Here is a 15,083-nt window from a genome sequence, read left to right on the forward strand (position 1 = left end):
GAGGCCTACAAATATGTAGACAAGAATGGTAAAGATGTATTAAATGAAACAACAAGTTCACTGTTACCAGTCATCGTTTCATTTATTTCCACGACGCGTTTCGAAGGTTTAAACCTCCATCATCGGGTGGATTCACATAAGTAAGTATTACATTTGTGTGTGTGTTGTGTTACGATTTTTGGAGGAACTTGTGACACTGCCTAGTGGAGAAACAAGATACTATTTCAGAATATGGTTTAGGATTACTTTTGACAAAAAATTAAACTGATATCTAATGGTAAACATTAAATAAGTAAACAACAGTACCTTCAGTGGTCACAGGTTCCTTTTGCTGTCGTAACACATCACATGTATACTGCCACATTTGTAAACAAATATGGCGTCAGAAATCAGCTGGGTGTAAGGATCGTATAGCAGAAGTGAAGACATAATCGCAAAGTGCAAAGAGTATACATTGTAAAAACATTATTACAAAATAATTGCTTTAAGCATTTGGCGGTGTTTGTTTTGAGGTGTCAAATGTAAAGATGTAGTATGTTAATAACATTGGTTTTGTTTTATTTAAAAAGCTTTTTGGGTCTTCACACAATTAATTCAAAGGCATTACTTTCCAGCATGCCCTCACATTTACAGCTGCACGTCTTTGAAATTTTTCAATTATACAAGAAAGTAATGCAATGGACTGCGGCATTTGTCACTACATCGTACAAGTATGATCTTATTGGCAATATTTCAAGACCGGCTGCACAAGTGCATTGTAAGCACTCCTTTTTGCAGCTTTGCAAAAAATATCCTACCAGTGAAATAAAGCCTGTTACTCTCTTTAGTTAAGACAACAGCTCTTATATTCAATTTTGAATGCATATTAATTATTATTCCAAAGTACCAGTATTGTGTGAAATGCACAATTCTACTTTTTTCCGCAGTACCCAAGAATTTTCCATTTCCTGCAACAAAATCTCATGTGGATCAAAGATGCCTCATTTAATTTCTGTACCACTTTGTCATAGCTAAGTCTGATGCTATGCTAGTAACACTTCACAAATTGTGATTTCCAATAACCACAACAACATGAGGTACCATCACCAATTAATTAATCACAGTCCATATAATATCACCTGCAGTGATTCAATTTACTAAGTTACGCATATTACCTAACCAAAATGAGTATTTAGCACAGATGAAAGATGGCAAGGTGGAACATATCCACTTTCCTGATATTGCTCCTAACATAAATACTATTTTTTTCCTTTTTTGCTGATCTTTATTGTGTAAAGTATAACTCACATTTGATTGAGGACCACGATATAAACACTCTTTAGGGGGGGGAAATGGAAATGCACATTTAACATGTATGATTAATACGAACATGTACCATCAACATTTAGATACTGCTAATATGTATCTGATTCTGGGCTTATATATCTTACTCTAAAGCCCCATTCTCCTAAGTAAAGAATGCTTTGTCTTCTTTCAAATTTTGCAGTTCGAGAAATATTGCCATTAAAAATGTTTTCATAAGTAATTCAAGTTAGGTTTATATTCTAAAAATTGCTGGGCCGCAAGTAATTAATTGGGTGCAGCTGAGTAAAAATTGAGATACCTGCCAAGGCTAATGCAACTGGCCACATAGGTGGGTCAGAACGGAAGTGACCAAACATTATTGCAACAGGGACTGCTGCCAATCCAACAAGAACTGCGCTATGATGCTATATGGTTACTACATTGCAGGGCACTACCGCAGTGGACATATTAGCCCAGTTAATTCACATCCGAGTCACGGATAAAAACCAATGTTGTAGCAAAACAAAGATGGGCCAAGACCGTATTCATACTAGTCATTTTTAGTCAAGGGTATTGCTGTCTGCCAGCCACCACTCTAAAGGAGGGGCCAACATCAATACAAAGGTGGAAGAGTTCGTGAGTCTACAAGTCCACATGGCTCAACCTGTCACCCTCACTGGACTCTGCCACAGCTAGCTGCAGCCCTGCTGCCAGCACCAAGTCTGATCCTCCTACTCCTGCCATTCTCTGGAAGTCCACTTGGGGAGCCTACTTCGGCTGCTGGTGGCCTTCCATTCTGGAGGTCTGACCTTCATCCAGGATCGTACAGCCACTCCTGCCACTGCCACTGCCTGCCTCTTTCCTGTGCAGACACTGCTATGGTGAGCTGCCCCTTCTACATTGGGTCCACATCACAATCTCATGTATCACAGCAATTCTCATGCTGGGCTACTCGGCTGCCTCTATGCACGGGGCTGCTCTGCAGTGGATGCCAACTCATATCGAGTGGCAGCGTCTCAGCAGCAGAGCTTCCTTGCCTGCAAGACATTGATGAGCTGCATATTGAACACAGGGCTTTCCCTGTTGGCTGTGTTCAGCTTATGTCCAATTGGTATCGGCCTTTTTGGGCATCAGCACAGCTATTGTTGTACTGAAAAATACATGTACAGTTTGTCTACTTTGTATAACTGACGATACATTGGACGTCTACTGGGCATCCACTCATATCTTTATTGCTATCGTGCCAAATGTCTTGTTGACTCAACCACCATAGTGGCCAACCAACTCATTCACTATAATATTGTACTTTCAAGAAATCCATTATCACTACCTTCTACCCATGATAGTTTAGTTGCTAATAGTATATATGATTACTAGTAAAATATATTTCTTAATGAAATATTTCAAGTACACGTCCTGGTTTCCAGAATAACCTTGGCAGGCTTTATTAGAAAATATAGGATGAATTTTGTGTCTCAAATTCCTTGCATAAAAATAAAACCCACTTTTAGTCATTTTAAAAATATATAACTAACAGAAAACAAAATAACTTCAGTGGTAAATAAGTAAAAGTACTGCATATCATTCCTGTCTCATGTCATTACTAAAATGTAATTACTCCATAAACATTTTGTAAAGAATTTGTAGAAAATTTCATATGCGAATATTGAAATAAGTATTAGGTACTGCAACAGTCAATCACAGATGATCAACAGTTGAGTTCAGTAAGTCAGTCATCGCCGTGTTTGGATTAGCAAAGTATTTGTCATCAGAACATTCAATGTTAGTTGCCACTTATATAAATAAGCTAGACACGTGTGATTGTACGTAAGTTTTTGACCTACTTTGTGACAAGTCATGAACATCTCAACTAGAAACTGATCCTGATGTCAGAGAGGACTGTGAAAGCAAACACACATTAAAAACTTCCTACCACCATTTATACTGAAGGGCCAAAGAAGCAGGTATAGGCATGTGTATTTAAATACTGAGATATGTAAACAGGCAGAATACAGCACTGCAGTCAGCAACACCTATATAAGACAATAAGTGTCTCGCGCAGTTGTTAGTTCAGTGACTGCTGCTACAACGGGAGGTTATCAAGATGTGAGTGAATTTGAATGTGGTGCTACAGTGAGCACACGAGCGATGGGACACAGCATCTCCGAGGCAGTGATGAAGTGGGGATTTTCCCATATGGGCATTTCACGAGGGTATTGTGAATATAAGGAATTTGGTAAAATATCAAATCTCCAACATTACTGCAGCCGGAAAAAAGTCCTGCAAGAATGGGACCAATGATGACCGAAGATAACTGTTCAACATGACAGAAATGCAACCCTTCTGCAAATTGCTGCAGATTTCAATGTGGGCCATCAACAAGTGTCAATGTGTGAACCACTGAATGAAACATCATTGATAGGGGATTTTGTAGGCGAAGGCCCACTTGTGTACCCTTGATGACTGCACAACACGAAGCTCTATGCCTTGCCTGGGCCCGTCAACACCAACATTGGACTGTTGATGACTGGAAACATGTTGCTTGGTCAGACGAGTCTCATTTCAAATTGTACCAAGAGGATGGACATGTAAAGGTATGAAGACAACCTCATGAATCCATGGATCCAGAGTGCCAGCAGGGGACTGTTCAAGCTAGTGGAGGCTGTGTAATGGTGTGGGGGTGTGCAGTTGGAGTGATATGGGACCCCTGATACATCTAGATATGACTCTGACAGGTGACATGTAGGTAAGCACCCTGTCTGATCACCTGCATCCATTCATGTCCATTGTGCATTACGACGCACTTGGGCAATTCCAACAGGACAATACAACAACCCAGATGCCCAGAATTGCTACAGAGTAGCTCCAGGAACACGTTTCTGAGTTCAAACACTTCCACTAGCTACTAAACTCCCCAAATATGAACATTATTGAGCATATCTGGAATGCCTTGCAACATGCTGTTCAGATGAGATCTCCACCCACTCGTAATCTTACGGATTTATGGACAGCCCTGCAGGATTCATGGTGTCAGTTCCCTCCAGCACTACTTCAGACATTAGTCTAGTCCATGCCACGTAGTGTTGTGGCACTTCTGCATGCTCATGGGGGCCCCTCACGATATTAGGCAGGTGTGCCAGTTTCCTTGGCTCTTCAGTATATTTTATCCTCAATCAAGGCAGAAGAGGACTTCAAACAAGGCAATGACGTGGGCAACACTACTAAGTGGCAACAAGCTCTGAAAGAGTCTCTGCATGATGTAATACCAAATTAAAGCTGTGTTGACTGGCATTCCCGATAGCTAAAATTCAAGTACAAAGTTTAGCTATACTAGTAAATGAATGAGAACGTAGAACAAATAACTGATTGATAAAGAGTTAAAGACGTTCAAGGTGTTACATAACAAGTGAATGGCCAGTACAACACAGCATAGCTTCGGCAAATGGTGTGGAGGGTAGGAGAGAGGTACTGTTAGAATGCAACTTTGATTCAGGCCATGAAATTTGTTCAGATAAACTTATCAGAAGAATGTTGCTGCAAAAAACAAAGGTTGTTGTTAGGGTCCGAGTATGGCACATGGCCTTAATCTATCAGGAAGATTCAATACAACAAAACTCCACTGGAAGGTGAAATTTTAATTATGGTAATAATTTTTCCATCACCTTCTCCTCCAAAATTTCCACCTCATATAACATCCAGATCTCCCAATACAGAACAGTCATCCTCAAATGGCAATTTATTTGCTTTTAAGTAAGTGTATGGGGTGAACGAGAATATTTATCAACCAGCTGGATTCCAACAACACAACACACACACACACACACACACACACACACACACACACACACACACACACATACACACACACACACACACACACTCTTTTGGTGACAAATTTAGTCATGAGCAACTATTCAATGTATGGTAGATTTTACTTTCCATAGCACATACAAAAATTGAAACCAAAACACAAAAAAGGAGAGGATTTTAATAATTCCACATTTATAACAAGTGCTTTATGAAAAGTAGCAGCCTGGAAGCTTCCGAGAATAATATGACATAACCCTGCATGCATTTAAATAGCAAGTGTGTAAAACAGGTAAAAACCAAAATACATATTTCAACACATTGCTACCTCTCATTTTTAAGACTTATGATACACCTCCCCTCCCTGACCCACTGAATGTTATGTACACATCTAAAGCATCAGCAGTGTTTCATTCAGACTGCTATCAGCCATATACACCTAGCTGCAGTAAACAGGCAAAGCCCCTCAGAAACTAACTACTTTCAGTTCCAGCAATGAATGTACCACACTAAATAACTGTTACTAATGCAATTATGTTTATAATGGTGTTGTACAAACCCTTCAACAAAGGTGTTGCATATCAGTTCTATGAGGTTACTCCAAAGCACTTTGTTCACTTCTGGAGGCAACGGCACTATTGCAGCAACACTCTCCAGCTGGGAGAAAAATGTTTTTAACTCCTGCAAAAGTATAAAACAATACTAACTGAATACTTCTCAATGAGAAATGTGTTTGTTAAGTGACTATAACATACAGTATACAAATAAGTTCACAGCCAGTACATGAACTGTGACATAAAAAAAAAAGTATTTTAAAAATGATACCAACTATTTCATTCCACGGAATATGCAAGGGAGGGGGAGAAAGAGGGAGAGGGAGAAAGAGGGAGAGGGAGAAAGAGGGAGAGGGAGAAAGAGGGATAGAGAAGCTGATACTGGAGAATAGGTGTAGGAGAGTGGAGAAATTGATGAATGTTGAGGAATCATTAAGTTGTTTTCTATTACTAGTAAGTGTACAATATTATGGTTGTAACATAACTGTGTAAAGAGACTGATGTGAGGAAACACCCAAAGAAAACAGCTTGATATACTTAGGTCATGTAATGCATTTGCTGGGATCACTAGGAGAATTAACTTACCATCATAGAAGGATAAAGACTGTAGGAACCTAATTGATAATGTTTTCTTTGATGCAGCTCAAAACAAGAAAAAACTGCATCCCAATAAAAAATGCTCTTGCTAATCATGATGCACAGTTAGGATAAATGAGATAGTATGTTAACAGTAAAGACACTCCTCAGCAGAAATCAATTAGAATATTTAATGATGCCAGGAAAAATATTATTAATAGTTTGCAAGAGGTTACCTAGGATGAAATTTATAATGAATCAAATGTTAACAAAGTTCAATCTATGCTACGATAAATTCATGTCATTATTTATAAACAGCTTTCCACATAAGTTAATCAGAAAGGACATTAAAGAACAATGTAAGAAACCATGGATCACTAGAGGTATTGAAGTAAAACGATAGAAGGACAAGCCACAGAATAAGATAAAATTACTATTAATTTAAATGGAAGTGCTCTAAATGACCACTCATAGGTAGCAGATACGTTTAATAATCATTTCTCAAATGCAGTAGGAAATATAGGGCAAACACTTCAAGAGAAAAATAAAAATGTATGTTCAACAAGCAATTTATATAAAATTCAACCACATGGATGTCCCACCCACTTCTCCCTCTGAAATTGATAAAATTCTATATTCTCTCAAAAATAAAAGCCCATCTGGATTTGATGGGGTTTCCAACAGAGTACTACAGACCTGTTCCATATAACAACCACTGTCCCTTCTGAAATATGTAATGCATCACCAACTCAGGGAATGTTTCCAAAGAGATTGAATATGCCATTGCTATATTCTTCTGCATGAAAGGTGATAGGAGAGACGTCAACAACTATCAACCTAATTAACTACTTTTTCTAAAATTTTTGGGAAGATCATGTATTCTAAAATAGTACCCCATCTGACCAACAATGACCTTAGTAAATCACAGTTTGAATTTCAGAAGAGTTGCTCAGCTGAGAATGCCATTTACACACTCACTCATCATCATCAGATTTTAAAAGCACTAAATACCAAAATATCACAAGCTTATATTACCTATGATCTATCTAAGGCATTTGACTGTGTGAACCACAATATTCTCCTGAATAAACCGAGGTTTTGTAGAACTGATGGTATAGTAATGTTATACCTAACTGAAACAATGAAGAAAGTTATACTTAATAATTCAGTCCAAGTAAATAGGGGAGATTCTTATGATTGGGGAGAAATCACTTATTGGTTTCCGTAAGGCTCAATTTTAGGTCCACTATGGTTTCTCTTATATGTAAACAACCTTCTGCCTAACATACAACAACCAGAATTATTTCTTTTGCACCTGACACTAGTATCGTAATCAATCCAAATTACATACATCAAGAGAAGAAATGGTAAATGATGTTCTTAAAAGTATTATTGAGTGGTTTTCTGTGAATGGTCTCACTACCAATTTCAATAAGCCACAACATACTCAGTTCTGCACATCTAGGTGACTACATCAATGATAAGTGTGACGCCTGGTGAGGAAATATTAACTAGGGTGGAAACACAAAAATTTTAGGTGTCCATATTGTTGAGAAATTCAACTGAAAAAAAAAATTAAAAAACTGAACTCCTAAAACAACTTAGTTCAGGCGAATTTGCACTTCAATCACTGTAAATCGTGGGGAGAGACAAATCAGTATGTTGACATATTTTTATTCAATAATGTCATATGGACTCATGTTCTGGTATAACTCAACTTTAAGAAAGAACACGTTCATTGCTCAGAAATGTAATTTATGACTAATATGTGGTGCTCTTCCACCATCATCTTGTAGACATCTGTTTAAGGACTTGGACACTATCTACTGCCTCACAAGATACTTATTCCTTCATTAGGTTTGTTGTAAATGATCAACTGTAGTTCAAAAGGAACAATAATGTACATAATAAGAAAAAATGTCTTACATTACTCCACATTAAGATTTTCTTTAGCAAAGAAAGGGATAGAAAATGCTGTAACCAAAATTTTTGGTCACTTACCCAATGATACAAAATGTGTGACAGACAGCAAAATTAAATTTGAAAACAAGGTGAAAAGATTCACCTTGGCAACTCCTATTCCACAGAAAAATTTCCAATTTTATTAATGTGTAAAATTTGATGGGTAGGAATTATTTTCTCCAACAGTGTTTAAAAAAAATTATAGGTGATCAACATGTCAGATGAGTTCATCCACACATGGAACACACTCTCCTTCGGCATGCAATGCCGGACCACACACACGAGTGCTGCGACATCTGCAACCACCCGATCGATGCCTTGTGTTCACTGTCATCAGTCAGCCTCTGTACAGTCCCCAACTTGGTCCCATTCAATTTTCATCTGTTTCTAAAACTTAAGAGCACTTTTGAAAAATTCATTTTGATAGTGGTGAAGCAGTGCAAGCAGAGGTGAGGCTGTGGTTCCAAAACCAAAGTAAAACATTATACAGTGACGGTATCAACAAGCTGGTCTCTCATTAGTGATGTGTTCATCACCAGGGTGACTATGTTGAGAAATAAATACATAGACATGGAGAATAAAGATTTATAATGTTAATAAAGTTTGTTTTCTTTAAAAAGCTTTAGTAGTTTTACATACAAAACTCAGAAACATTACTTTTCCGCATGTCCTCATAAATATGTAACTTAGGTGAAATAAAACCACAAATTTTCAATTCCAATAGAACTAAACCATACATACCATCATTAAGGCATCAACATAGTCACTGTGCTGGCTCATAACATCCTTCACTTCCCAATTAACTTTGCTCATTAGGTGCAACATTCTACCAAAATCAACTATGCGCTGCGAGACACACATATACACTGGCCTTCGAAGGTCAACTGCTGCACTTATTGTCTGTTAGGAGGAAAGATCTATTAGTCTATTACAATGATATAAACATGAAGCAGAGAGATCAAGTAGAAAATTAGTCTTACTTGTGTATAGAATTGCTGAAAATATGGCTCAGTCTTGCATGTTTGTTCTAGCAACTGTTCTACATATGGTTTTAACGACTCCAGCTGCTTTGCTAAATGAACTAGTGACTCAACAGCAATAATTCTTTTTGGCAAACCATAGAGTCTCTGAGATTGACTCAAGTCAATATCTGGAGACATATATGGACGTGCTATCTGAAAGAGTGAAAAATAAAATCTTAGTCTCAGTATTTTTTCATGCAATGCACATATAAAATTTGCACTATTAACAGCAATAGCCAACAGCATTGAAAATGGTTTTTTTTATTCTTAAATTGTATCTCACAGTACCTTTGCAATTTGTCTGGATATGAAGCTGTAACTGTAAATTGTCTGATGATGACTAGTTTTAAAAAAAAGCAGATATCAACATCAGACATAAGCAACAACAGAAAAGGCCCCCTTTTAAACTTTAAAGTGCTTTGAAATTGTATTTTTTTATTTCTTCATTTCATCATCCCTTTCTCAAACAGCTTTTCCTATTACAATTTTTGCCCACTTTTTTTCACTTCCTGTGGGCTTTGTCTAACATCTTGCACTTCTCTGCACTGCATTTTCATCTTCTTAACAACTGTGCTTCTGAAATCTCTCAGTGTAGTCCTTGTGGGAGAGATCAACAAGAGCATTACCTTTGTTAGCATAAGATAATTTCAGGGCACACACTCAGGTTCTGAATAGTCGCCCTTTCTTTGCTGGTAATGTCTGACATCATAGTCTTAGTTCTCATCAGAGCATAATGAGTTTCACTATTTACTACTTCCACTGCTTGAAGCAGTAGTCACATGGCAACCTGTTCAACTGCACTGACAATTTCCTCAACCAGCATTAACTTACGGGTTGCTATAAAGTTAAGTCCCCTCTCCAGAACCAAAATGTCATTACTACTCAGCTGCATGTTAGTCAGATTGATGACAGCCTTGCATGGGGCCTCCAGTGATGGTTTGTCAATGAGACATGAAAATTTTGAAGTTTGATGTCCTGCAACCTTCCTATGGGTGGAATCGACTGCCATCAAAAATGGCTCGGAGCACTATGGGACTTAACATCTTAGGTCATCAGTCCCCTAGAACGTAGAACTACTTAAACCTAACTAACCTAAGGACATCACACAACACCCAGCCATCACGAGGCAGAGAAAATCCCTGACCCCGCAGGGAATTGAACCCGGGAACCCGGGCGTGGGAAGCGAGAACGCTACCGCACGACCACGAGATGCGGGCACGGCTGCCATCCAGGTAAAACTATCAATCCAGTACCATGTTCAAGAGTTAAAATGATCAGCTAGTTGTAAATGTAATTTAAAAAGTTCCTTGGAGTTGTATTCAAGACTCCGGTGGGTAAAGTGCACCCTCTCATGTACCAATGAAAGGCTGGCTCACTTCTTAATTCTCCTGGCTGCCACAAAATCAATGTGATCCATGACATTAGCAAAGTTTGGCACAACTTGCTCAGCACAACATCCCCTCAGATTGCAAGAGCACTCAGCAAATGGCATTTTCAGTGGTGCACCTTGTCAAATTTCTTCATGCTATGCTACATCTCTTTCCCAAAAAGGTATGTGATGCGATTCTTCAGTTATTCCTGGCATATTTGTTGTTCAGAAAGTCCATGGGTGTGGACAAATAGAGCACATAACAAAAGATCGATGCCAAGAACACCAGTGGCACACTGCACTAAAGTACTCCAACAAGTCACTGGACACACAGTCTTGTTTGTCAGAGAATCATGCAATTGAACAGGAATGTACCACGATTTTAGCACAGACATCCAAATACTGGGACAGTGTCATTATAGAAGCCATCGAAATTCCCACCTTGGGACATTCTTGCAACCAGGCTGGAGAGAGCAACTATATCCACGTTGCCACAGATGCTGATGCAGGTGTGTCTGCGTATGTTCATGAACTCAGTTCGTCAATGCATCTGACTATGGCAGCATGTCCGAATGCCGAATTATTGTGCCCATTGGACACTATGGAAAATCAGTACACCCATGGGCAGTTTGATCAACAAATACAGGAGAAATTGAAGAATTAAAGGTACTCTGATTGTTGCGATAAATAGGGATGGCATTCTTTGATAGTGTGTGAGCAATTTTTTCATGGTGTTCACAACTGATGACAGCCAACCACCTATTTCCAACCCTATTTCCTCCCATACATCATCCTCCCCCCCAACTCTCCCATTTGCCTAAGTACCACTAGCTAAAAATGCAGAATGACTGAGGTTTGCTGACTGTCTATACGTGCTGCTGTCACATTTCATCCAGTTTAACATAAATAATTAATATCCAAGGTATTCAATGTAAACAGAAGATGGATAACTATACAGTACAGCACCAAACAGTACTTCAGTTAATAAGACATGCTGTTCTATTAACGAGTATTGATCTCCAGCAGTTAACTAAAAATTGTCAGGACATAGAAAAAACTTTAATATCAAATTTTAATAATCAAACATTTAATATTACCTTATTCTTCTGTGACTGAATTTCGCTATCTGATCTATCAAGGAGAATGAGGCTTCCTTCTATATGTTTTAATGTTGCTTGAAGTCTAAGACTGAAAGTATAATTTTCAGGCCCTTGCTGAAAATGAAAATAGATGAATGTTGCTGGAATTTACGTACAAATGCTCATCAGAGAACATATTAAAATCGAAGACAAGATGCTTTAAAACTTGACAGTTTTGAACTGCATTCCATTGCAAAGGGACAGGTAACAACCACAGTTTTGTCTCATCCTTCTATCATTAGTTTTTTTTTCTTCCCTCTGTTCTGAGGCTGAGGGAGAGGGAGGGACACGGGGGGGGAGAGAGACACAGAGGGGGGAGAGAGGCACAGGGGGGCGGGGAGAGAGGCAGAGAGGGGGGAGAGACACAGAGGGGGGAGAGACACAGAGGGGGGAGAGACACAGACAGGGAGAGGGGGGAGAGACACAGAGGGGGAGAGAGGGGGAGAGGGGGAGAGAGGGGGAGAGAGGGGGAGAGGGGGGGAGAGGGAGAGAGAGGGAGAGAGAGGGGGAGAGAGGGGGAGAGAGGGGGAGAGAGGGGGAGAGAGGGGGAGAGAGGGGGAGAGGGGGGGAGAGAGGGGGGAGAGGGGGGAGAGGGGGGAGAGGGGGGAGAGGGGGAGAGGGGGGAAGGGGGGGAGAGGGGGGAGAGGGGGGGAGAGAGGGGGAGAGAGGGGGAGAGGGGGGGGAGAGGGGGGGAGGGAGGGGGAGAGAGGTGGAGAGAGGGGGAGAGAGGGGGAGAGAGGGGAGAGGGGGGAGAGAGGGGGAGAGGGGGGAGAGAGGGGGAGAGAGGGGCAGAGAGGGGGAGAGGGGGGAGAGAGGGGCAGAGAGGGGGGAGAGAGAGGGGGTAGGGAGGGTGGAGATAGGGGAGAGGGGGAGAGAGGGGGTAGTGAGGGGGAGAGAGGGGGAGAGAGGGGGGAGAGAGGGGGGAGGGGGGAGTGAGGGGGAGGGGGGAGAGAGGGGGGATGTCGGGCGGGGGGAGCGGGGGGGATATCGGGCGGGAGAGAGGGGGGAAGTCAGGCGGGGGAGAGAGGGGGGAAGTCAGGCCTGGGAGAGGGGGGGGATGTCAGGCCTGGGAGAGGGGGGGGATGTCAGGCCGGGGAGAGGGGGGGGGGGTGTCAGGCCGGGGAGAGGGGGGGGGGTGTCAGGCCGGGGAGAGGGGGGGGTGTCAGGCCGGGGAGAGGGGGGGTGTCAGGCCGGGGAGAGGGGGGGGTGTCAGGCCGGGGAGAGGGGGGGTGTCAGGCCGGGGAGAGGGGGGATGTCAGGCCGGGGAGAGGGGGGATGTCAGGCCGGGGAGAGAGGGGGGATGTGAGGCGGAGGCGGGGGGGAGAGGGGGGATGTGAGGCGGGGGAGAGAGGGGGGATGTGAGGCGGAGGCGGGGGGGAGAGGGGGGGTGTGAGGCGGGGGAGAGACGGGGGGTGTGAGGCGGGGGGAGAGGGGGGGTGTGAGTCGGGGGAGAGAGAGGGGGGTGTGAGGCGGGGGAGAGAGGGGGGGTGTGAGGCGGGGGAGAGAGGGCGGATGTGAGGCGGGGGAGAGAGGGCGGATGTGAGGCGGGGGAGAGAGGGCGGATGTGAGGCGGGGGAGAGAGGGCGGATGTGAGGCGGGGGAGAGAGGGCGGATGTGAGGCGGGGGAGAGAGGGCGGATGTGAGGCGGGGGAGAGAGGGCGGATGTGAGGCGGGGGAGAGAGGGCGGATGTGAGGCGGGGGAGAGAGGGCGGATGTGAGGCGGGGGAGAGAGGGCGGATGTGAGGCGGGGGAGAGAGGGCGGATGTGAGGCGGGGGAGAGAGGGCGGATGTGAGGCGGGGGAGAGAGGGCGGATGTGAGGCGGGGGAGAGAGGGCGGATGTGAGGCGGGGGAGAGAGGGCGGATGTCAGGCGGGGGAGAGAGGGCGGATGTCAGGCGGGGGAGAGAGGGCGGATGTCAGGCGGGGGAGAGAGGGCGGATGTCAGGCGGGGGGGAGAGGGCGGATGTCAGGCGGGGGAGAGAGGGCGGATGTCAGGCGGGGGAGAGAGGGCGGATGTCAGGCGGGGGAGAGAGGGCGGATGTCAGGCGGGGGAGAGAGGGCGGATGTCAGGCGGGGGAGAGAGGGCGGATGTCAGGCGGGGGAGAGAGGGCGGATGTCAGGCGGGGGAGAGAGGGCGGATGTCAGGCGGGGGAGAGAGGGCGGATGTCAGGCGGGGGAGAGAGGGCGGATGTCAGGCGGGGGAGAGAGGGCGGATGTCAGGCGGGGGAGAGAGGGCGGATGTCAGGCGGGGGAGAGAGGGCGGGATGTCAGGCGGGGGAGAGAGGGCGGGATGTCAGGCGGGGGAGAGAGGGCGGGATGTCAGGCGGGGGAGAGAGGGCGGGATGTCAGGCGGGGGAGAGAGGGCGGGATGTCAGGCGGGGGAGAGAGGGCGGGATGTCAGGCGGGGGAGAGAGGGCGGGATGTCAGGCGGGGGAGAGAGGGCGGGATGTCAGGCGGGGGAGAGAGGGGGGGATGTCAGGCGGGGGAGAGAGGGGGGGATGTCAGGCGGGGGAGAGAGGGGGGGATGTCAGGCGGGGGAGAGAGGGGGGGATGTCAGGCGGGGGAGATAGGGGGGATGTCAGGCGGGGGAGAGAGGGGGGATGTCAGGCGGGGGAGAGAGGGGGGATGTGAGGCGGGGGAGAGAGGGGGGATGTGAGGCGGGGGAGAGAGGGGGGATGTGAGGCGGGGGAGAGAGGGGGGATGACAGGCGGGGGAGAGAGGGGGGATGACAGGCGGGGGGAGAGAGGGGGAAGTCAGGCGGGGGGGAGAGAGGGGGAAGTCAGGCGGGGGGGAGAGAGGGGGAAGTCAGGCGGGGGGGAGAGAGAGGGGGAAGTCAGGCGGGGGAGAGAGAGGGGGAAGTCAGGCGGGGGAAGGAGAGGGGGAAGTCAGGCGGGGAGAGAGAGGGGGAAGTCAGGCGAGATGGGGTGAGGGAAAGGGTGAAGGAAGAGTGTAAGGGGAAGGGGAAGGGGAGGTGGAGGGGTAGGGGCTGGGAATGTGGGAAGGGTATGGGCAGTGGGTGGGGAGGGAGGGCAAGGCTGGAGAGGGAGGGGATGGAGGGGAAGTATGGAGAGGGAGGAGATGGAGGGGAAGGCTGGAGATGGAGGGGGAGGGGATGGAGGGGTCGGCTGGAGAGGAAGAGGGAGAGGGAGGGGATGGAGGGGAAGGCTGGAGAGGAAGAGTGAGTGGGTGAGTGAGTGAGTGAGTGAGTGAGTGAGTGAGTGAGTGAGTGAGTGAGTGAGTAAGAGAGGGAGGGAGGGGAAGGGAGGGGAAGAGGGTGATGGGAAACATGGGCAGGGAATATGGGGAGGGGAAGAGAAGGCTGGGTAGAGGGGGAGGGGAAGAGGGGGAGGGGAAGAGGGGAGGGGAAGAGG

General features: G+C 45.0%; 1 protein-coding gene across 7 annotated transcripts in view; it reads right to left on the reverse strand.

Annotated features, from left to right (window-relative positions):
- LOC126298727 (syndetin) overlaps positions 1-15,083 on the reverse strand; it is a 144,418-nt gene that overhangs the window by 39,083 nt on the left and 90,252 nt on the right. For all 7 annotated transcript variants that reach the window (XR_007552660.1, XR_007552661.1, XR_007552659.1 and 4 more), the window contains 4 exons: positions 11,672-11,788; positions 9,164-9,358; positions 8,925-9,083; positions 5,651-5,772 (listed from right to left, as the gene is read on the reverse strand). Coding sequence is in view for 4 of the 7 variants with exons in the window: in XM_049990166.1 (XP_049846123.1) it covers positions 5,651-5,772; positions 8,925-9,083; positions 9,164-9,358; positions 11,672-11,788 (593 nt within the window). In the remaining 3 variants the exon portion in view is untranslated. The remainder of the gene's footprint in view (positions 1-5,650; positions 5,773-8,924; positions 9,084-9,163; positions 9,359-11,671; positions 11,789-15,083) is intronic.

This window comes from Schistocerca gregaria, chromosome X, assembly GCF_023897955.1.
Source record: "Schistocerca gregaria isolate iqSchGreg1 chromosome X, iqSchGreg1.2, whole genome shotgun sequence".
NCBI lineage: Eukaryota > Metazoa > Arthropoda > Insecta > Orthoptera > Acrididae > Schistocerca > Schistocerca gregaria.